Raw genomic sequence first — 22453 nt, 5'->3', positions numbered from 1 at the left:
AGAAACTGGAAGTAAATAGCTTTAGGAAGTTTACAATGGCAATAGGCTGGCATTAATCTGACAGTAAAGCACACTATTGCATTGCTAGTGCAGGTAAAAACTACAGAAATTGTTTAACTGTTGTTAACACTGAATTGAACTGCAGTAATTTTTATATAGCCCTATTTTTTAAAAAAATACTTAGCCATAGAAATAGCAATGGTAAATTATAAACCCTGGTACCTTTGAGCATATTACTGTTTAAATCAACATTTCAAAAACTTTTTAAATATGAATTGTTCCTATGTAAAGTTCTTGTCCAAATTTAAGATGATACTACAAAGCACGTTAAACAATGAGATTACTTTTGATAATGGCCTGAGAAAATAATGGCAACATGGAAATGATTTATTGGTCAAACATCCTCCAAGCCTTAGTTTAAGAAAAAGGATAGAGGTTTACATTTTAATTTCAATTATTGAAATAAGGGCTGTCAATTTCCCAAGAAGTTTCAAGTTTGTATACTTCCCTAGTCTTTTACCACATCTTACAAAGGAATAATTCAGTACAGGGGTGGGTTTTAATTTTTTTTACTACTGGTTATGTGGGCGTGGCTTATTTTGTCGACGTGGCTTAATGGTCATATGACAGTGGCCATGGCTTGGTCATGTGACTGGGTGTGTATATGTGTGTGTGTGTGTGTATATGGCTTGGTGATCATGTGACTGGGTGGACATAGCTGGGTAATCATGTGACTGGGTGGGTGTGGCCAACTTGATGTCACTCACGTCAATTTCCCTGTCTATTTATTTACTACTACTGAACATCCAAAATATACTATTAAACCCTATGTATATATGCCATACGTGTACATACATATTACATATGCATGCGTGTATAGGCACACAAAAAGATATATTATCTACTATATATATAATGTATGTACATACACACATACCCCTCTTCTAAAACTATACACATTCAACCTCACTACATTTGGAAAAACACACCTAGAGTCCACTTTCTGCCGCACATTTAACTATAACTTCTGTACATTTAGAACATTACACACACTTTAGATGTTCTTCCCTAACTTGCACATGACTGTTACAGCCAGGAGAGATCATGGATTGAGTAAAATGTGGTGAAACTCACTTAACAACGCTCTTGCTTAGCAACCAAAATTTTGGGCTCAATTCTGGTCATAAGACAATGATTATGTCTGCCTTCCTCTGCATGGCAGCCTTGACCTAGTAAACTCCTTCTCCTTTCTGGCAATTTTCCTCTCCGTTAGAGGCACCAAAATAATCTAGAGATGTAAGGTTTCCTGCTAGAGGAAGGGGTTGAATTAGATGGCCTCTAAGGTTCCTTCCAGCCCTAGATTGCTGTCCTGTTTCAAAGCGTCTTCTGAAGCCACGTCTAGTGCCACGGTTTGTGATCCTTCCTTCCTCTTCTCTCTCTCTCTCTCTCCCTTCCTTTCTCTTTCTTCGTCTCTCTTTCTTTCTTTTACTTTCTTTCTCTTTCTTCTTTCTTTCATTCTTTTTCTCTCTTTCTTTTTCTTTCTCTCTTTCCTTCTCTTTTACTTTCTCTCCCTTTCTTTCTTTTTCTTTCATTCTTTCTTTTCTCTCTCTTTCCCTTTCCTTCTTTCTCTCTTTCTTTCTTGTCTCTCCCTTTCTTTTTTGCATTATTTTGTGCCACAAATCAAATTGGATTATTTTGTGCCATCAATCAACCATCCATGAATCAATCAATCAATCAATCTTTCTTTCTTTTTCTTTCTTTCTTTCTTGTCTCTCCCTTTCTTTCTCTTTTTCTCTCTTTCTTTCTCTTTTCCTTCTCTCTCTCTCCCTTTCCCTCTCTCTCTCCTTCAAAGTCTAGGACAGGGGTCTGCAAACTTGGCTCCTGTAAGACTTGTGGACTTCAACTCCCAGAGTTCCTCAGCCAGCTTTGCTGGCTGAGGAACTCTGGGAGTTGATTGGTCCACAAGTCTTACAGGAGCCAAGTTTGAAGATGCGTGGTCTAGGTACAAAACACCCAGAACAGGAGCTTCAGGTGGAGGCCAAAATGGGAGCTTCAGGTGGAGGCGCGCGGCTTTGGCTGCGGCAAGCCGCGGGGGCAGCAGCATGGCATCTTGGCTCCCGGGAACGCAGCAGACGCGGCAGTAGCAGTGGAGTAGGTGGCGGGGGCAGCGGCGGGGGCGGCAGGGGCAGAGGAGGAAGTGGGGGCAGCGGCGGCAGCACCAGAGGAGGCAGCAGCGGGAGCAGGGGCAGTGGAGGCAGCAGCAGCAGTAGCACCAGAGGAGGCGGCAGCGGGGGTGGGCGCAGCGGCGGTAGCGCAAGAGGAGGCAGCTGCGGGGGCAGCAGTGGGGGCAGCCATGTTCCTTGCGCATGTGCATCCCATTAGACTTGCAAGGCAATGGGATGCTGATGCATGAAGAATCTGGTGGCCAAAACCTGGCAGCCGGTGGCCGGGGCGAGCGACCAGCAACCGGTTTGGAGGTGTGGCCAGCCATCTTTTCCTATCGGTTCTGCGAACTACTACGCTTTTTTACTACTGGTTCTCAAGAACCGGTGCGAACCGGTAGCAACCCACCACTGATTCAGTATCTGAAAAGCACCCTATATTGTTTACATTCCGTGTCTATATTATATACAAGTAATGAATACTTACCTTGAATAGCAGGAGAGGATTTTAAACTACAAATCAAATTATTATTTTTATTTTAACTTGAACATACTTTCCATAATTCAGTGTTAGCTACTTTTAGACTTGTGGTATATATTTTAGTATCTCTGCAACTGCAGTTCAGATGTAGCATGTTAATTTCATTCTCATTTATATGACTTGATAATTGAGTCCCATCAACTTTGAGTTTAGCCAAATATTTTATAGGCAGGTAACACAGTATTGTTATTACCATTGAGATGATACATATATAAAGAATCTTGATTTTCTTGGGATTTTTTTTAGTGTTGATATACACGTAACACTGTGTATGCTCACATTAATTACTCATATAGTTAAAAAACATCAATACCTCCCTTTTTATTTTTGTAACTATCAGCTATTAGTATATGCAAGCAAAAGTATCAGGAAAATGAAAATTTCTTTTGGTGGGCTTCACTCTAACAGATAACAAAACAACCCAACGCCTATAGTAAGCTAGATAAACTTTAAGCATTTAACTGTTCTCTTTCACCTCTATATTCACTTTTCAAAATGAGATGGATGGCATATAAATCTACCAAATAAATAAATATACTCAAAGAATAGGGTATAAAAATGTCAAGTAATTTAATAGGCCTTTCTCCTTTCTTTTTGTTGAAGACAGATAATCAACTTTCTGGATAATAGTTGATGACAACAGACTTATTTTCTCTAAGGGAATTCATTGTAATGTTACAAAAATATTTCACAATCATGTTGTTGACTATTTTTTTTACAATTTGATTAATAGGCAGCACTTATATAAATTACTACCTTGCCTATCTGAGATAAGAAACTATTGAATGAAAGCTGATCTGAAGTTCTCATTGATGGCCAGGAGACTCAAAACATTTCCAGCACTGTTCTGACAGAACACTTGAGCTGTTCTGAGTTTTGTTTCAACAGAACACAATCAACTTGAAACATTTAGGCAAAACATTTCAATTGGTGCAGTTTTGTTGTGTGAACTAGAACAGTCTATTTGATACTTTTATTAACCATATCCACAACTCCCAATCTCTAGCTTTCAAGGTTATTTTTATCTTCTATGAAAAACCATTGCTTTGGCAACATTTTCCACCATTGGTTACATTCCAGAAAGTTTGGTTCCTATATTCAGTATTGCACTTTCTTGCATAACAATTGATAATGGAGTCAAATTCTATTCACGTGGCAAAATACAGTTGTATTCTCATCGTTTTAACTTTTAGTAATGATCAATTCAGTAACATCACATCTTCGGTAATGTTTTCACACTGATTTTGCTATATTTGCAAAACCATCAAATAATCATGCAAAAAAATAATTCAGATATCATATGTCTGGCGTAAAGAATGTTATTTAAAAGCTAGTGATGCTCATGAAACATTGGAAAGTTTATATGTGAATGCACTGAAAAAATAATACAGGTGTGAAAACTGCATTTTTTCCTGTGGTTTCAGGTAGCTGAAGTTGATAATTATAGACATGAACCCATTAGACAAAGTAAATAGAATAGAATAACAGAGTTGGAAGGGAACTTGGAGATCTTCTAGTCCAACCCCCTGCTTAGCCAGGAAACCCTACCCCACTTCAGAAGAATGGTTATCTAATATCTTCTTAAAAACTTCCAGTGTTGAAGCATTCACAACTTCTGGAGGCAAGTTGTTCCACTGATTAATTGTTCTAACTGTCAGGAAATTTCTCCTTAGTTCTAAGTTGCTTCTCTCCTTGATCAGTTTCCACCCATTGCTTCTTATCCTGCCCTCAGGTGCTTTTGAGAATAGCTTGACTCCCACTTCTTTGTGGCAGCCCCTGAAATATTGGAACACTGCTATCATGTCACCTCTAGTCCTTCTTATCATTAAACTAGACATACCCAAATGTTATCACATATCTATAATGTTTGGCACACTGAGGTCTTTATTTTGTGCACATGCAAAACTTAACATCCAGTCTCTACTCCCAATAATTCCTGGCATCTTCATTATTCTGACCTTAATGCTTCCTTCCTGTTTACTTCCATCACACTGAAAATGAGGAAGCACACAGCAGAGGACAGTGGCAAATGTTGCTCAAAGCTGAGATCCTACTGATGGGATATGCATTGGAGAAGAAAGTATATGACCTTCAACCACTGATGGAGAACAGCATCAAGCTCAAAAATTAGCTGGAACCTTCATTGCAACCCTGTAAATGTACTATTAGGGTCTGCAAAGCAACACTAAGCAAAGCATTATCAATAGCCACTTTGAGAATATAGCTACAACTGCTGTAGGCGTAGTCATCAAAACATGACACTGTTATTTCCACAGCTTTGAGGAGAAGTGCTCCAATGCTTTATTTTTATTTTGTATTTTTAATTCTGGTAAAGATCCAATTTTCTTCTTTTTCCTTGTATCTTTTTGAGACAAGTGAGGCTTCACGATCTGTAGTTGCATGGTGTGGATTCTAATCATGCTTTATAAAACCAGGCTTGATATTAACTCCAGGTAAGAGAGAATGCTAACAGATAACAATAATGGTAGCTTATGATACAGAGCAGGGAAACCCTTATCAATATGCTGGCTGTGATTCAAAGTATTTCAGAAAAGAATCAAGATACATGGCAGGCATTTAACACATATTTGACTATATCAAAATACATGTAAGAGAATGTAGAAATTGTCAGGAAACACATCAAAATCCAATAGTTACGAACAGGGTGGATTAGATTTCAATCAAGTCTATTTAAATCAAGATTTATATCATGATTTAAATCACTAGTAAAAAGTCTTGATTTAAATAAACTCAATTTAAATCATAATTTTTAAAGAGCAACTGTCATCTGTCACACAGCGGCTTCTCCTCTGACCCGCTGTTGACTCACCAACAGTCCCAATATTGCAGAATATACAGCCTCATGCTACATAACCAACCTCCATTTCATGCTAAATAAACTAAATTATTAATATATCTTAAATAGAAAACTATATTTAGATAGATTTTGAGTTCATTTTATTTTTTTATTAAAATAAATCTGTTAGAAATACAAAAATTGATTTAAATAAAAAAAATGATTTAAAAAAATAATCATAGATTTTTATCCACCCTGGTTATGAACAGTCCAATACTCAAAATTCAGCCATTAGTGAACAAGATTACTAATTAAATAGAATCACTGATATGCTTAGTACCTGGATGTAAGAAATATTAATTTCTTATTTCTTAAGCTAACATTCTTTTTTCAAGCACCACTGGTTTCCTTATAGATCTTTTTAAAACAAATATTTTCATATACTTATCTCAAAATGAAGCTATAGATGTCAGATAAATGACACAAAAGCTTGCATTATAGATAGGCTTTATTTTAACAACGCAAAGTATCTGGAATGAGCCCCCTCCCCCAAAATTTGAACTGACAATACTGCTTTTTTAAAGAGTCTTAACAAACTAGCTCTTCAGGCCTTAGGAGGGAACAACTCTTTCTCCTTTCTGTTTCTTGCCAGGTTATGTTTCCCATCATCGTTCTTTTGTCTTGTTTTTTACACTGTTCTTTGTTTTTAAATGTTCTCTCTGTAAACTACCCAGTTGTCAGAAGGGGCACCATATAAATTTAAAAATAATTTCCTTGGCTTTCCATGTACTTTTTTTCTTATAAATAGTAAGAAATTTTATTAAACAGTGGCTTATAAATAATGCAAATAAATTATTAAATTTGTATACAGCCTGACAATTCGCTAAAAGTACGACTCAAAAGTAAAACAATGTAAAAATACATTGTGCTACCATTGCACAGTAATTCAATGGTGATTACTTTGAGTGAGCACATTCCCCAATTCCCACTGCTCAATCCTACTGCATGTAACTGTTAAACTATTGGAGCTCAGCAAATCTCTGTGACTTGCCACCGTCATTGTTTTATATGTAAACATTTAGACAAGTATGGTTTCATTTTCTGTTTATTAACAAACTTATACCTTGACAGATTTTCCCCAAATATATTTAATGCTTAGTCAAATGGAAAGAATACTGAGAATATTCAGCTTAATTTTACAGAAGATAGCCTACATAATAGATGTTGATTGTACTTCAAATTACCCAGCTAAAAAAAGAAGTTTGCAAAACAGGTTGCCAGACTCCAATGCAATCTTTCATCTTAAGAATGCCAGACAGTTTCTAATGAGAATTGCCAGTAAAAGCACAAAAATGCTAAGTAGGAGAACTGAGCATATCTTGAAATGTGAGGGAAGAACAGTATTATGAGAATTTTCAAGTCTTAGGATAAAAAGATACATAAAGATACAACCTACCTGGATTATGATGAGTTGCAGATTCTCCATTCTGAAAGACATCACCAGCTACGTTCATTCTACCGGGATTGAAAGGTCCTACACCAGTCTTGGTCTGTGAAGTTAAAGATGGGGTGTATGTTTGTATATTAACACCAAAATTACTTGACTGCAGTCCGTTAGATACATCTCCCAAGTTGGTATTCTGTAGTGATGTTACATGTGTTATCATTAAGTTCATGTCACGCCCTTCAGTATTTTCTAAACGGCCAACACTCACAGAGCTCATACCTCTTTCTAATGTAGTAACATTAGCTATTTGAATTTCAGAGTCTGGTTCTGTGGTTATACCACTATTACCTATTCCTGCATTTACCTTACTTCTTGAAAAACTGGATGTTGAGAATTCCATTTCATTGGTTCTGTTTTTACCCTCTGGAAATCTTCTTTCATTGAAACTGGAATCATTTCTCTCTTGTCCCTGATTTGTTTCAATGTCTTCTTCATCATCAATAATAATAGTCTCAGTTATACTTCCCTTCTGAGCGCTCATGTCTTTTGACGGAGCTGATATTTTAGGGTCATTTCCATGTTGCTCTTCATTACTGGATGAATTAAAAACATTTCTGTGATCTGTTATTAATGGTGTAGAGATTTGTGGAGGTTGTACAGGTTCAACAAATACAACATCATCATCATCTTCTATGGAGGTACTCTGGAACTTAGATCTAGACACCAGAGAATTAGATGGACCTCCAAAAGAGCTTCCTACATTGGCTAGGCCAGTTGCCATTGTGACAAGCCCTTATAAACCAGTCGTAGGTTCAGACAACGTCAATGTTCAGCTACCTTCTGGCCTTCCAGAAAAACTGTTACAAAAAGAGAAAGCAGTTTCACTATCACATCATCTGAATATTTTTAAAATTATTTTTCAAAATACCAACTTTCTTTTATTAATTTAAATATGTTCTAAATAAAAGAAAGCAAGATTTTATTGAATGACTAGCCCAGGGCTCTATCATCTCCTCTTGCAAAGCAGGGCTCAATTAAAAAAGCAACAAACAAAGCATAAATTGGAATCTAAGAACCGAGAACAAACCATGACTTTTTAGGATAGCAAAAGTGAATTCCTAGTCCCACATTACAATGAAAGCTGATAAGTAGCTTCTGTTTCTCTTAGTTAATTAAATTTGAAGTCCTAGGGCCAATGTCCCCCCCCCTCAATTCTGGAATGTAATATATGGAGCTTCTTCAAATTTTTATCAAATAAATGAAATAATTAAAAATACTGTAGAAAAGCCAGTTTGTTAAGACACCAGGTAGAAACCAGGAGACCTTGAGTTGAGACCTTAAGCATTACTAAATTGAGCAGTTGGGTGACTTTGGGACAGTCATCTCTCTCAGCTTATGACATCAGGTTTGGGCAAAAAGCTGGTCTGTCTATTCCTACCACAACCAATGATTATATTGTATGTATTGTATTTAAATGAAATCAAATCAAATCAAATGTAGGAGTTATATGGGCCCAATCCACTTTTGTAAATAAAGTCTTGAATTGATAAAGGTTGGCCAGTCCATCCAGCAGTCTCTCTATCCCTTAGTCAGTCTGTCCATCCATCCGTCTACCTATCTACAGCTTTGCGTCAGTCTCGACTCCTGGCAACTACAGAGATATGCGGTTTTCTTGGCAATATTTTCAAAAGTAGTTTACTACTTTGTTTCTTCCAATGGCTGAGAGAGAATGACTAATGTTCTAAGACACTCCTTAGTGACTTCATGCTAAGGACTAGAACACAGTCTCCCAGTTCTAGTCCAGTAAATTTAATTACTGTTTCAAACTGGATTCCATTAAGCTATTTATAATCTAGTAAAACAACTTCTATATAAATCAGCACCTCGTATGTCATAGCAAACTAACATTTTGAAAATTCTGGCTTTTACATAGATATACAATATCTAGACAACTCAAATTTAGACGAATACTAGATAGCAGTAAAAGATTGAAAAAAAAGTCTCACTCCTACTATCTAGTTATCTGTAATTATCTGAATTTTTGCAGTCCAGACATGACAGTTCCTACTTTCATGTGCAACTTATAGCATTGGAAATATAATGTAAGAAATTTTAAAGAAAAATGAAATATCACAGTTCAAATATATTTAGAATTGTAACAAGCTTGACATATTTCTCCTACCCTAATTGCACAAGATCGAAAGAAACTGAAATTCTTAATAAATTATTGTACCTCCCAGTTGAGAAGTATTTGATTCTTACTCTGGTTGACATAAGCAACTAAGCTCTTTGAACTACTTATTTAAGCTACTGTTTTCAATAAGCTTTTTATGTTCAATCTTTCTTATTACTTAATTTTATATTTAATGTCTCTTCTTTCAATTGACTGCTTGAAGAAGTTAATATTTTAAAAAATATTTGTATTTCAAATTCAAATACTTACTTATTCAAAAACATCCAGTAATTTGTAAAGTTAAAGTTTTCCAATGCCTTTTTTGATCCTGGGAAGTTTGCTCACTTCTCTAGACAAGCTGGAAATGTTTTTTTGAAAATAATCATCCTGAAATAGATTTAATAAATATTGAGAATGCAAATTCGCCATGAAAGGTGACAGTAAAGTAATTCAATTTTCAGCCAAAATCCTTCAATTTTAAGGATTTTCAAATCCTTAAAAACAATTCAAAAGCAAGTTGGCTGTTGAGATGAACAGTATAGTCAAGTTCACCCTCAGCAGAATCTCAGCAAATCTCATAAAAATATTACATCAATATATTTCCCATTTCAAGCAAAGTAGATACAGTACTATCTTCCTTTAAAAAGCTGAAGTCAAATGATCTTATTTTATTTTCCTCATTAATGTTATCATTGACCAAAAAATTCAATGTGGATTTTTTTTACTAACATCTTAAAAAATGGCTTTTGAAACTTCATGTTTGCCAACATCTGCATATGTTTAAAGATTTAGTAGCAAAAAAAAAAAAGGTACATTTGCTCAGGCCATAAATATTGAGAAAAGAAAATGGTTCGTCATCTAAATTAGCCATTTTAGTTTTATGCAGTATTCTAAACTATTGTTTTAAAAAATTGAAGAAATTATAGTAAAATATTTTGCAGCTTAGATTATGGCCTTATTTTTATTTCTCTACCAAATACTAAAGTTCCAATATTCAACATATTTCTTTATTTAAAAAACACAAAACTGTCCATCTTTAATCTGAAGATGTTCAATGTACAGCAGTTCCTATATCTCAAACACAAATGAACTATTTGAAACAGTAAAAAGTGTTTCTGCTGCCCACTTGTTCATATCCTTTCACAACTAAACCAAGTTGCAAGATTCATGTTTAGCTCTCTTCATGGGAAAAGTATGGTAATATTAAAGAAGCAGAAAAGGAAGTATTTTATACTGTTTGGCACCAATTACTTTCACCCTATCCCTCTTAATGCACTTCTATATAAGATTAAGTAAGCCAATGAAGTTACTCTTTACTATATTTTTGTTCCATAGAGAGATAAGAAGTCATTGGGAGTTGGGCAGCATATAGAACTTTAATACATTATTATTATATTTACTAATTTTAGGTTACAATAATGGCATAGTGACAATTTCTAAAAATCCTAATATTTAGTTTCACATATTTCAACAAGCTTCTTCAGTAATTCATGATCAGGATTTTTTTTAAAAAACTGCAACATCCACAGGTTGAAAACATCTAATATGACATCGATACAAAATCTATACAAATCTGAAAAACAGCAACACTGTGTTCTAGACTTCGTTGCTACTATCCTACCTACAAAACATGAAACAAATGATATTTCCAAACATATCTGAAGATTCATGTATGACAAAACTGGGAACATGGGATAGTTCAAATACCAATTGGGCTATCTTCCACTCATCAGAATTGAATGACAGCAGCAGTATCAGTTTAAAAAGCATCTTTAACCCATTCTTACCCAAAGGGCAATTACCACCAATTGTTGTGATCTAGGCCCAAGTAGATATTACCAGACACAATCAGTACTAAACAAACGTATTTTATTAGAACAGCTGAGAATTACTTGGTTCTCAGATTAGTCCAAATTAATTCCAAAACAAAGTCCTTCAGAAAAAGTCCTTCTGCCTTATCACAAATCTGACTTCTTTGGCACCCTGCCAAAGGCTTTTCTTGGCAAGAACCCCACAAAGTTCAGAAACAGGAGAGACAAGAAACAATTGTAGCAACATTGCTTTTCTACAAAGAATCCAAGAGCCCTTGCTGCTCTTTTAAGCTTTATGGGAGGGGCCAATCATCTCCTGGCCTTACTCCTGAGTCGTCCTTTTTGCTTTAGCTGCTCTTGCCTTCTGGCAGCTCTTCACATACATGCACTAGGAACAGGCTCCTCCTGTTTCTCTGCCTCTCTGCTGTCCACCTCTGGAGGCTCCGTAGTCCATGCATTGTTCCCAGATGGCCCTAGCCCCATCTCTGCCTCTGACACAGAGTCCTCATCCAGGCCCTTCCTACTCCAGGATTGACCCATTGTCCCCAGCCTCCTCACTGTCTGACTCCACTGCCAGCTCCGCAGGCAGCTGGCAGACCACAACATCAATGCATATTTTGCCAAGCTACTTTACTTAACACGAGCCATTATAGTTACAAATTCTGTGGCACATAATCAAGTTAATAAACTATCATGTGATTGTGCTAACCCTAAAATATAAATTTTATATGTATGCTTATGCTTGCCTCCCATATTTTACATACAAGATTATTTATTTTAGTGCTCATAAAAATGGCTTAAGGTCATCTCTCAACTTTCAATGTATTTAACATTATTTTTATATTTTTATACCATGATTTTGGGTGGTATAAAAGAATCTTTTCAAAAAATAGTTTTATTAAACATTGTAACAGGACAGATAAAAATACAAACTAAAAAAAATAAAAATATAAGGTACAAAAAAGAAATAGAAAAAAAGAAGACAGAAAAATTAAGGCACTAGAAAATAAAAATATATAAATATGTCTCCCCTTCATGACAAGTATAATTTTAATAATTTATCACCTTCTTAAAATGCAATTGGTTTCTTCTTCCCATATCTCATCTTATCTAAAAACAACGCCTTAAAATTTTTGTCATTCAGTCCTGATCAGCAAAAGTCCATTAAAAATTACCTGAGATAATGTATTTAATTTGATCAAATAAACCAATTTTATGTCCTTTAACTTTTTACAATCTTGATCTTTAATCTTCAACCTTCAATAATGTTTTAGAACTTGATTTCATTTTTTCTTTATCCTTTATCATAAATTCTTCAAAAACTTTAATAGGTATCTTTTGTAAATTCAATTAGGAAAATATATCCAGATCATTCTTTTGGTTCGTTAGTTCTATATTTCTTTTCATTACTATGACATCAGCCAGTATCTTTTATATGCCCAGTATAGAATTTTTTTCCATGTCACCATAACCTCTCACTTTAAAATCCCTTTCCAATCAGTCGGAGTCTTGTTTGGTAAAACTTGTCCTTTAAAAAGAGTGTCTAATGGCAGACATGTTTGGAATTCCATTTGGAATTAATAAGCGAAATTTAAATGTTCTTCCTTTAATTGTAATCTTTAGTATCTTCAGGTTCTCTCCAAACTACATGAAGGATTCTTATAATTAATTTTGAAATCTTATTTCAAAACCATCTGGACCTTTAGTCCATCTGTAACTTCTCAAAATCAATTTTCCAATCACATATTTTGCTATTACTCTAAAAGATTTTTTAAAAATCCTTAAGGATTGAAGGAAACTCACTGATGCTATAAAACATATTGTTCCAAAGATTCCAGTTTTTAGCTAAAAAGCAGTTAACAAGCAATTTCTAAAAGTGATTAGGAAAAGAAGTATGCAAACTCTGATCCATAAAGGCACCAATCATGGTTTGCAGTAATGTGACGTTCCCTCATCTCCTTGAGATAATAAATCCGCCATAAGCTGCTCTCTTACAGTATTCTCATGAGGGGAGTATGCGCACGACAGAACCCGGAGGATCAGCTGGCAATGACACGTGTGCCCAGAGAGGGTTCTGCGTGCCACTTCTTGCACGCATGCCATAGGTTTGCCATCACGGCCTTAAGGTAAGCCTAAAAAGCTGAACAAGGTCCCTTTTTTGGACATAGTCAGCACATAATTAGTGCTTGACTATTTGTTTAGCAGCCAAAGTTATAATGGCACTAAAAAAGTGACTTGACCAGTCCTTGCACATATAACCATCACAGCATCCCCACTGTCATGTGATCAACAAGGTGGGTGCTTGGCAACTGGCCTGTATATGACAGTTGCGGTCCCAAGGTCATGTGATCACCATTTGCAACCTTCCCAGCTTTCAACGATCCAAGTCAATGGGGAAACTGGATTCACTTAACGGTTGCACACAATAGGCCCAAATGTTGTGTACTGTATCCGGATTCTAATAACCAGATTCTGGACCTTGACTGAAAAGGATCTAGATAATCTTTTTTCTTTAAAATATTCTATAGCTGATTCCCTACCTATACTCAAAAATATGAAGAAAAAAGGAGATTGGAGACCAAGTAAAGGTTATTCATACTGAGAAATGGCATCCTTAAAGAGGTAATGCATGTTCCTTCAAGACTGGCAGTACCCTTCTGTTTTTCAAAATGTCACTGGTTGCTTCCCAAAGCCATCCCATTGTGATGGGTAGGGGGCCTGGAAGAATCCCGGATGGTCAAGCATGCAGCCTATAGATGGCAGAGTTCATATACAAAAGATCTATCGATCTTCTAAAATTTCAAATAATCCCTGTTAATATTGCAGGATTTTGCCCCAATCACCTTCCCTGATATCAGCTGATTAAATATCCCTGTAGGAATACAAGACATCATTTGCAATTTAGTTAACTTTAACTCATCTTCTTTGGACATATCAATTTAAATGATTTAACTGCATGTACTTTTAGTTTCTGATTTGTGTCTGCAACACATTTGTGATATGGCTAATATGCTTATATTGGTAGCCCATTAGGTATGGGTATTGCCTGATGACTGAAAATATGAACATGTTGTGGTAATATATCAATGAACTCAGCATTTTTGTGGGCTTTGCCTTAAGGTCTATCAAACATTAAGTTTCTTATATTGTTGTTTTGTGATTGACCCTGACTCTAGTGGAGTCTGAGTTTTAGCATTGTTTTAGTTAAAAAAAGTAAATAAACTAAATATAAATTTAATCTCAAACTTGAGGCTAGTTGAGAAACTATTTTGCTTAAGCTGTACCAGCTTATAAGTTGACTTTGTATATAATATACAAATGGATGAAGACTATTGCTTGACATAGTGTAAGCCGCCCTGAGTCTTCGGAGAAGGGCGGGATATAAATGCAAATAAAAAAATAAAAAATAAAAAAAGTATTGCTCTAACTCTATTGTATCATTCTATAATTATTGTAAATTATAATTATATATATATATATATATATAATATTTTATATATATATATAATTATATAATTATAATTATTGTAAACTGCTGATTCAGTTCTACAGAGGAATTATTGAGTCTGCCATTTGCACCTCTATAACTGTCTGCTTCGGTTCTGCAACCCAACAAGACAGACACAGGATTCAGAGGATAGTTAAAACTGCAGAAAAAATAATTGCTACCAACCTGCCTTCCATTGAGGACCTGTATACTGCACGAATCAAGAAGAGGGCCGTGAAAATATTTACAGATCCCTCACATCCAGGACATAAACTATTTCAACTCCTACCCTCAAAAGGACGCTATAGAGCACTGCACACCAGAACAACTAGACATAAGAACAGTTTTTTCCCGAAGGCCATCACTCTGCTAAACAAATAATTCCCTCAACACTGTCAAACTATTTACTAAATCTGCACTACTATTAATCTTCTTATAGTTCCCATCACCAATCTTTCCACTTATGACTGTAACTTTGTTGCTGGCAATCCTTATGATTTATATTGATATATTGACCATCAATTGTGTTGTAAATGTTGTACCTTGATGAACGTATCTTTTCTTTTATGTACACTGAGAGCATATGCACCAAGACAAATTCCTTGTGTGTCCAATCACACTTGGCCAATAACAAATTCTATTCTATTCTATTCTATTCTATTCTATTCTATTCTATTCTATTCTATTCTATTCTATTCTAGAGTCCTAGCGGATTGAGGTGGCGTATACATTTCATAAATAAGTGGATATATAAATAACATAGAATAGAATAGAATAGAATTTTATTGGCCAAGTGTGATTGGACACACAAGGAATTTGTCTTGGTGCATATGCTCTCAGTGTACATAAAAGAAAAGATACGTTCATCAAGGTACAACATTTACAACACAATTGATGGTCATGAACTCACAAGCACATTCAACTGACTTGAATGGACACGGGAACAAAAACAAATAATGTTCATTACATCTTAAAAGATGTCACACTACAAACCCTTCAAATGGAGTGACCAATTCACTGACTTATTCGGGAATTTCTGTTCAAAGAGCAATGGGACAATTAATATTTTTACATATAATTACCATGCTGTCCGGTGACTTTAAACATGAGTGTACTCACATTAAAGTTTGCTAAAAATGTAAGTATATAAATATATGACTATATGTTCATAATTACAGTAAAACTTATAATCAAAATTGGTGGGTGCTTATAACGCAACATTTTAATGTTGCTCTAGAAATAGCTAAAGTTTTAGCTAAACTTGAAATAATAGACTGTTACAACAATAAATTTCATTTTTAAGTTCCTACTTATCCTTGCAACTCTTGGGGTGATCTTTGGCCAGTCACCACCTCTCAGGCTTGTTTATCTAACAGATATGAAAAGTTTCTTTCTGAACATGAAACAAACAAGTTTCCTGGAAGTTCTGCTGAAGTGTTTTTGATTAGCCAAAGCAAATGCAGAATGCTTGGTTGTTCTGGTTTCAGTTAAAACAAAATCTGGGGTATCCTAATTTTATGGAGGAAGAATTATGCATAATAAGAATTGTTTCCTCCTCCTTTCTTCACACCTAGTATGCCTCTTCTTACTGCAATGATCTTGTCAGCTTTCAATATGGCTTAATGAAATGAAAAAAGGACTTGCAAAATGTATTTTTGCTTCATATCCAAAACGTATGTTTTGAAGTTCTGCACAATCAAGACCCATTTTGATTATTGTCTTGACAGAAAAATATCCGGAGAGGTCTCATAAGGCAAGTAGGGGACGGTTAGAGTGTCTCATCCTCCTCTCCCACATGACTCATGTTCCAGTTCACCTGTTTAGCTTCCCAATGCTCTCCTTTTTCTCTAGTCAGTATCTTTGTATTCAGGCATGGATAGATGGGAAGGCCTGGGGAAAAATGTGGAAAAATTTGAGGCGGGGAGGGGGGGACAGAAAAAAATCGTGTTGTCCCCCAATCCAGGGCTTCCCATCTGATGGCACAGCCAATCAGTTCATTCCTACATTAATCATTGTTTAGTTCATAATTTACTTTTTCTGCTCTAAACCCCAGTTCCAATTATATTTAGGGCCATATCTGGAAGAAAACAATCTTGTTTAATTCCATGTATGGATCAAAACTTCTAAAAAGCACACTTCAGTTTGGGCAAGACAATCTGAAAACAGCTGCTCTATGCACTGCTTATCCATAGTACCTATAAGAATTAAACAGTGCTATCTTGCCCACTTTCAACAAGGACATTTTATTACAACTGACTGAAACTCTTTTGAGTTATAGGCAGAAATTTTTCTTCTATCACCTGATCCTTGTCTAATTAAATTTATGGTGCCTTAAAGACTAAAAGTGTTTTTATTTATTAAATTTATAGATCATCTATCTCACTCTGTAATATGAGTGTTAAAACTACCTTTTTTAAAACTAGAGCTCATATTAGCAAATAAATTGTTACTCCAGGTTGTGAGAGTGCATGTGTGCCAGTAGTGGATTTCAAATCCCAGCGCTACCAGTTCACTATTGGTAGTGTGCGGGCATGCACACTTCTTCACTAGTGTATGGTGCTTCTGCGCATAAAGTTCTGGATGATGTCTGGGTGGGTGGGTGGAGCCTCCCGCCACCACTATCAGTTTGTCTGAGCAACCCACCACTGATGTGTGCAGAAATGGCCTATAAACTGGACTAGGAATAACTCAAATTGAAGAAACACAGTACATGTAGTCCTCAACGTATGATCACAATTAGGATCAGAATTTTGGTCACTGATCGCAATTAAGTGACTCACAAATTTGTTAAGCAAATCCAGGTTTCCCCACTGACTTTGTCAGAAGCTGGTTGGGAAGAACACAAATCATGATCACAGGACTGCAAGACACTGTAACCTACATAAATGCCAGCTAGCTGCCAAGATAATTGAATCATGTGGCCGTGAGGGTGATTAAATGATTAAAGCTTAAAGGAAATGTCGTAAGTCCTTTTTTCAGCAATGTCGTGGCTCCAAACCACCATTAAAGAAGTGGTTGTAAGGCAAAAACCAACTGTTGTAGATTCAGGTGCTATATAGTTATATTGATTTTTGTTCATGTCAGTCTGGGGTTTATTTAACTTTATATGAGAACTAGGAATTCTGTTTTATTCCTTTTCTATTAAGCCAGAATCACTTTAAGAACAAATGATTACTTATAATTCTTATCTCTTAGAAAAGAGCAAGATAGACTAACCAGTTTACACATGTTGCACAAAATCATTAAGGTCTGTTTAACTATTCCTTCTGACAGGAAGAACAAAGAATCAACAGTTTACAGCATAAATTCTCAAGTGAGAATCAAAGTTTTATTTTGAAACAAATAATCTGCCTTAAAAAATAAGTAAAATGTGGAGATGAGTTTTATTTTTACATGTACAATAAGTCAAAAGAGACTTTCTATGAAACTTTTATGTTGCCTGTCATTCACTCAACTTTTGAAGAGAATTAGTAGACTATGACTACAGTAAATATAAAACCTGTTCTTAGATATTCAGGATCTCCAGTAGACCCATGCTTGATTTCTGCATAAATATATTCATTTGGTTTCAATACTCTATGTGAAAATGCCAAATGTTACCAGAAACTTAAAGCTAATTTTAAATACAAAGCTACATACAAGTTAAATTGTTGGTTTAATGGCTTACTGAATAAACCAAAACCAACAAATCAACAAATCAAGTGATTATGTGGTACAATGCAACAGCACCAACCTATTTCTGCTTTCAGTTAAATATTCAATTGAACATTTTGTATGACCAACTAATCTTTGCAAGCTATTTCTATTCAAGAAGTTCCCATAATATAATGAAATAATGTAAGAATAACCAAACCAAAGATCTGAAATACATGTCAGCTTCTACTCGTTTTCAAGCAAAAATAAACCCTCCATCTCATAATACATAGTGGTTTTAAAGGACGAGTATGTTGCAGGCAGACTTGTATACATGCTAAACTCTTTTGTCCACTTGTAACTATTATATATGTAGACCTCAATAAGACTTTCATGTTTTCTAGTTTAAGTAATATGTAAAATTTCTTTAGAACTGACCAAATTTTATTTCCTGTATTTATCCAATATTTCCATCTGCTTTCTCAACTTTCATAATTAGCAAACCATAATTTTTCAAAACAGCTTAATTCTTATTGGAATTAACAAATTAAGTCTCTTAATTTCAAGATTTGTTTATCTACTGATACTAAATAAACAAATTGGTTGGACTCACACAACATACTAAGCTATACACCACTGTTGAAAAATAGAAAAACTGGCTTTGTATGGCACATTAAAAAAATAAACTATTAAGCATGGAAGTGTTTCTTCCCATTTTTATTTTGAATACATCTATTCTTTTGACATAGCTGAGGTTTTTTTTTTAATCCTAGGGCTGCAACAGCTATTTTTTGTGGTCCACTTTGTAGCATGGGGAGAGCAAAATAAACAAGTGCTAGTAAAAGTAACTCATCCTTTGTTATCTACATACTGCTAAAAATATGCAGAATTAAGAGTAAGAAATTCAGATTAAGAAAAGATTAAGATTAAAAAAAGTTAAGCAGGGCCTTGGCCTAATATGTAATTGAACTGTAACAATAACATGTACATTAATCTTCATATGATTTCACATTAGTATTAAAGATAAAACTTTAACTATGTTCTATCCAAATTTAGAGGCCTTTTTTTATTAAGACAGATTTACCATCTAATCTGTATGCCCATGAAATTACAATTTTACAATCTATAATTGTAAAATAATTCTGACAGTTTTTAAGAATCAGCTTCCTATGAATTGTTGTTCTGTTCTAGATACTGGAATATCACCAGTGGTTTCTTTAGGAGATATTAAATAATCCTCCATGTAGACTATGTTGAAAACTACTATTATTTTCAGTATCAGGCAATAGGCATATAGTTGTTTCTATTAGGGTGGCCTTTGCCAAGTAACTGCCATTTAGGGATTCCAAACTCTTCTTAGTAAGATGAAGGGGAAGGGACCAGTAAATGTAAAGTTTTCAGAATGCAAGGAGAGACTTACTATATAAAGGTTTTGCTCAAAGAAAGCAACTGCATTCATCTTGAAAATATGAGACACAACTGAACACAACAGCCCACAGAATTCTCGAAACCACTTCAAAGGTTTCAAGGGAAAATAGGCTGACACAGATAGCTGTATGAACCACTACAACTTGAAAAATAATAATAATAATAACCACCTATGGTTTGATCTTCCCACCTCCAATCCATTTGGAAAAGAGGTGGGGAAAATTGTGGGATCCAAACCCAGAGAAGAATGACTAAAAGCAGACCTTTGCCCCAAAGTGGGTTCTCTCTTCAAAGTCCTCTCCTTGCTGCTTGCCAAATAGGTCAGATAAGGTTGTGTATGAGTGGGGGGGATTCAGAGTTCGGACGGAAATCATTTAAATCAGTGAAATATGTCACTTGAATGTACACTCCAAAAACTCTAGAGGGCACTCGAGAGATACCCCACCCCATCGATGGGCAAAGCAGGAGCAGCAGCAGGAGCCCGTCGTCTGCTTGCCAGTGTTGGTATTGCAGGAGCGATGTCTGCAGCAACAGAGCCCACCCCGCGGGGGTGGAGTCGCCTCCCGGCCATTACCGGAGCTTTGCTCTAGGGCAGCAGCAGCTGCTGCACCCAACCATCTCTCCCCCGCGTCTCCCCCCCCTCACATACCCTGAGAGGCACCTCCTCTTTTTCCCCACCCACCCCCAGCCCTCGTGCCAAAAATGGGTGCTCTACCTCCGCCTCCCGAGGCAGGAAAACATATATAAATAGCACTCACAATGGGAGCTCCTTCGCCTTGCTAGGCTCTGCCAAGGCTGCGCCAAACTGGCCCGCAGCCTAGGGAAAAGAGGTGCTGGTCAAGGGGAAAGAGAAGGAAAGGAGAGGAGGGCATCTACAGGGGGTAGCGGGCATGCCTTCCCATCTTCCCCTCCAGGAGACGCCCTTCCCAATGGGCAAGAGACGGAGTGGCCTCCGTTGCTTTGGAGTTGGTACCCAGCGCCCCTCTAGGTGCCCTTCCCAAAGGGATCCTGGAGCCTCTTGGCCCACGGACGGCGCCTCACGGATGCCCCCTTCACACCCACAAGGGGTCGGGGGGGGTCTCCCCTCCTCGGACGCGACTCCCCCAACGGGCAACAAACAGGAGTTTCTGCTGTTCGCGTTGAGACCGTGGAGCCCAGTAACTCCCGCGACCCAGACCTTCTTCCCCCGCTCCGCGGTTCAAAACTCTCGGGAGCGAGTCTTCAACTCTCTTCCCTTCCCTTTTTTTTTCCCGCCCCCGCGACTCGAGAGCCGAAAATCTGCCCCCCCCCGGACCCCGCTTTCTGCCAATTGCCCCGGGAGTTGCGCCCGCCCCCCTGCAGTCTGCTGGCAGCACTCCCGCCTCCAGTCGGCCGCCATTAAAGAGACCCAGCCAAACAATACGGGAGGGGAGAAAAGAGGATCCGCGGAGCGCAACGCGGGGCGCAATTGCCGACTCTTCCTCCCCCGCCGCCTCCCCAGGGAAGAAGGAATCGCGATGAGACGGGGAACAACCCCCCCCCGCCAGGAGGCAGTTGGAAATAAAGCCGGGCGGAGAGACATGGCGCCCCCCCACTGCACACGCACGCACCCAGATACCCCACGGCAGCCCTCTCCGCATGTCTGCCCAAGCGCCTGTCTCGCGTCGTAACCGGGCTGCCGCCCTCCCGGTTCTTACCCGCCGCTGACCCTTTCTTGCCTTCCTAATTCTACTGGCGGGAAAAGGGGGGGAACGGACAGCAGCGGCAGCCGCCGCCAGAACAACACGCAGCGGGGTATTTAGCCCGGGTTGTTCCCGAGACGCGGCTGGTCTGCTCTCCTGTCCCCACCCTGAAAGGGCAGCTGGGCTTCAAGCCAGTTCGTCTAACCCGGCTCCGCTGTTTCTACCTCGACCCGTTCCTCTGATTCCCCTCGGCGAGCTCGGCCAAAGTCGCTCCCCACCCCCGCCCGCCCGCCCGCCTGCGGGTAAAACGCACCCTCCGTGGCTCCGCCAACGCTTCCTCAACTCTATCTCGGTCCAGTCCCGGGCTAAACGCTGCTGCTGGCGAAAGGGAGGAGGAGGGACAAAAACCTAACCATCCGAGCCCGGGGAAAGGCCGCCTAGTGTTCCCGCCCATTGGCTTTCCCAGAGGGAGGGCTTTGGTGTCGAGCAAAACCATTGGAGAAACTGTCCATCTATCGACGGCCGCCGTCGCTGGTTGCGTGAAGGTTCTGTCAATTAGCTGCCCGCGCACGCCTCCCGTCCCTCCTCCTTTGGTTCCACCAGGTTAAAGAAAACCCGAATTGCATTGCCCACCACCAACAGCTGCAGCACCTCTGCTTCTTTCAACTGGATGGGGAAGGTTTGCGATCCCGGTGGTTAGCGTCGCTGCTGAATAGTTTCATGCAGAAGTTTGTGCTGCCTCTCTTCCCCCTCCCCAGGAAAAGGGCGATGGCTTCTCTTAAGTCCCCATGTCATTTATCAGCTAGGAAGGTGTTTTAGCCCATTAATTTGTTTGCCACAGGGCAATTAATGCCACAAGGACAAGGGGTAAAAAGCAGGGCTTGAACACCAAGCTCTGAGGTGAGGCGGCAAGGAGGGATACAGCAATAAAGCCAACGGGTTTTAGATGCTCCCCCCCCCCTTGGGCTGTGGATCTGGAACCCTTTCTAAGTGGGGGCAGAATAATAGAAACCAAGTCCCAAACCTAAGAAGGGGGCAGCCTATGAGTCTTCTCCGAGGACAAGGGTCTCTGTCTTTAGGAGGATTCTTTTTCGCGCTCCCAACTATTCCGAGTCAAGAAAAAAGGCGTCTCAGAAGCAGCCCAGCACGGCTCCTGGTGGTGATGGTGGTAATGGTTGGTAATGGTGGTGTCCTCCATTTTGTCGGAAGCTGCTGCAGGGAACCTGGGACCCCTTCAAGCCAATATGGGGCTTTGTGAGGCGCTTATTCTCACTGCCTTTCGCCTCAGGATCGAGGCAAAGCGCAGAGGGCGC

At 38.1% G+C, this 22453-nt stretch overlaps 1 protein-coding gene across 11 annotated transcripts in view; it reads right to left on the bottom strand.

Annotated features, from left to right (window-relative positions):
- The window catches only part of ZMYM2 (zinc finger MYM-type containing 2), an 87104-nt gene extending 64915 nt beyond the window's left edge, over positions 1–22189 (bottom strand). For 3 of the 11 annotated variants that reach the window (XM_058184470.1, XM_058184479.1, XM_058184480.1), the window contains exons 1-3: positions 21454–21579; positions 9391–9507; positions 6957–7804 (exon numbers count right to left, since the gene is read on the bottom strand). In XM_058184470.1, coding sequence (XP_058040453.1) covers positions 6957–7728 — 772 coding nt within the window. In that variant the 5' untranslated portion in view covers positions 7729–7804; positions 9391–9507; positions 21454–21579. The other 8 variants (XM_058184478.1, XM_058184473.1, XM_058184474.1 and 5 more) reach the window with 8 other exon arrangements.
- Between the last annotated feature and the right edge of the window lie 264 nt (positions 22190–22453).

Source organism: Ahaetulla prasina, chromosome 5 (genome assembly GCF_028640845.1).
Source record: "Ahaetulla prasina isolate Xishuangbanna chromosome 5, ASM2864084v1, whole genome shotgun sequence".
NCBI classification, from domain to species: domain Eukaryota; kingdom Metazoa; phylum Chordata; class Lepidosauria; order Squamata; family Colubridae; genus Ahaetulla; species Ahaetulla prasina.
The sequence above is the reverse complement of the archived record's forward strand: the minus strand, read 5'-3'. Positions and strand labels throughout refer to the sequence as shown.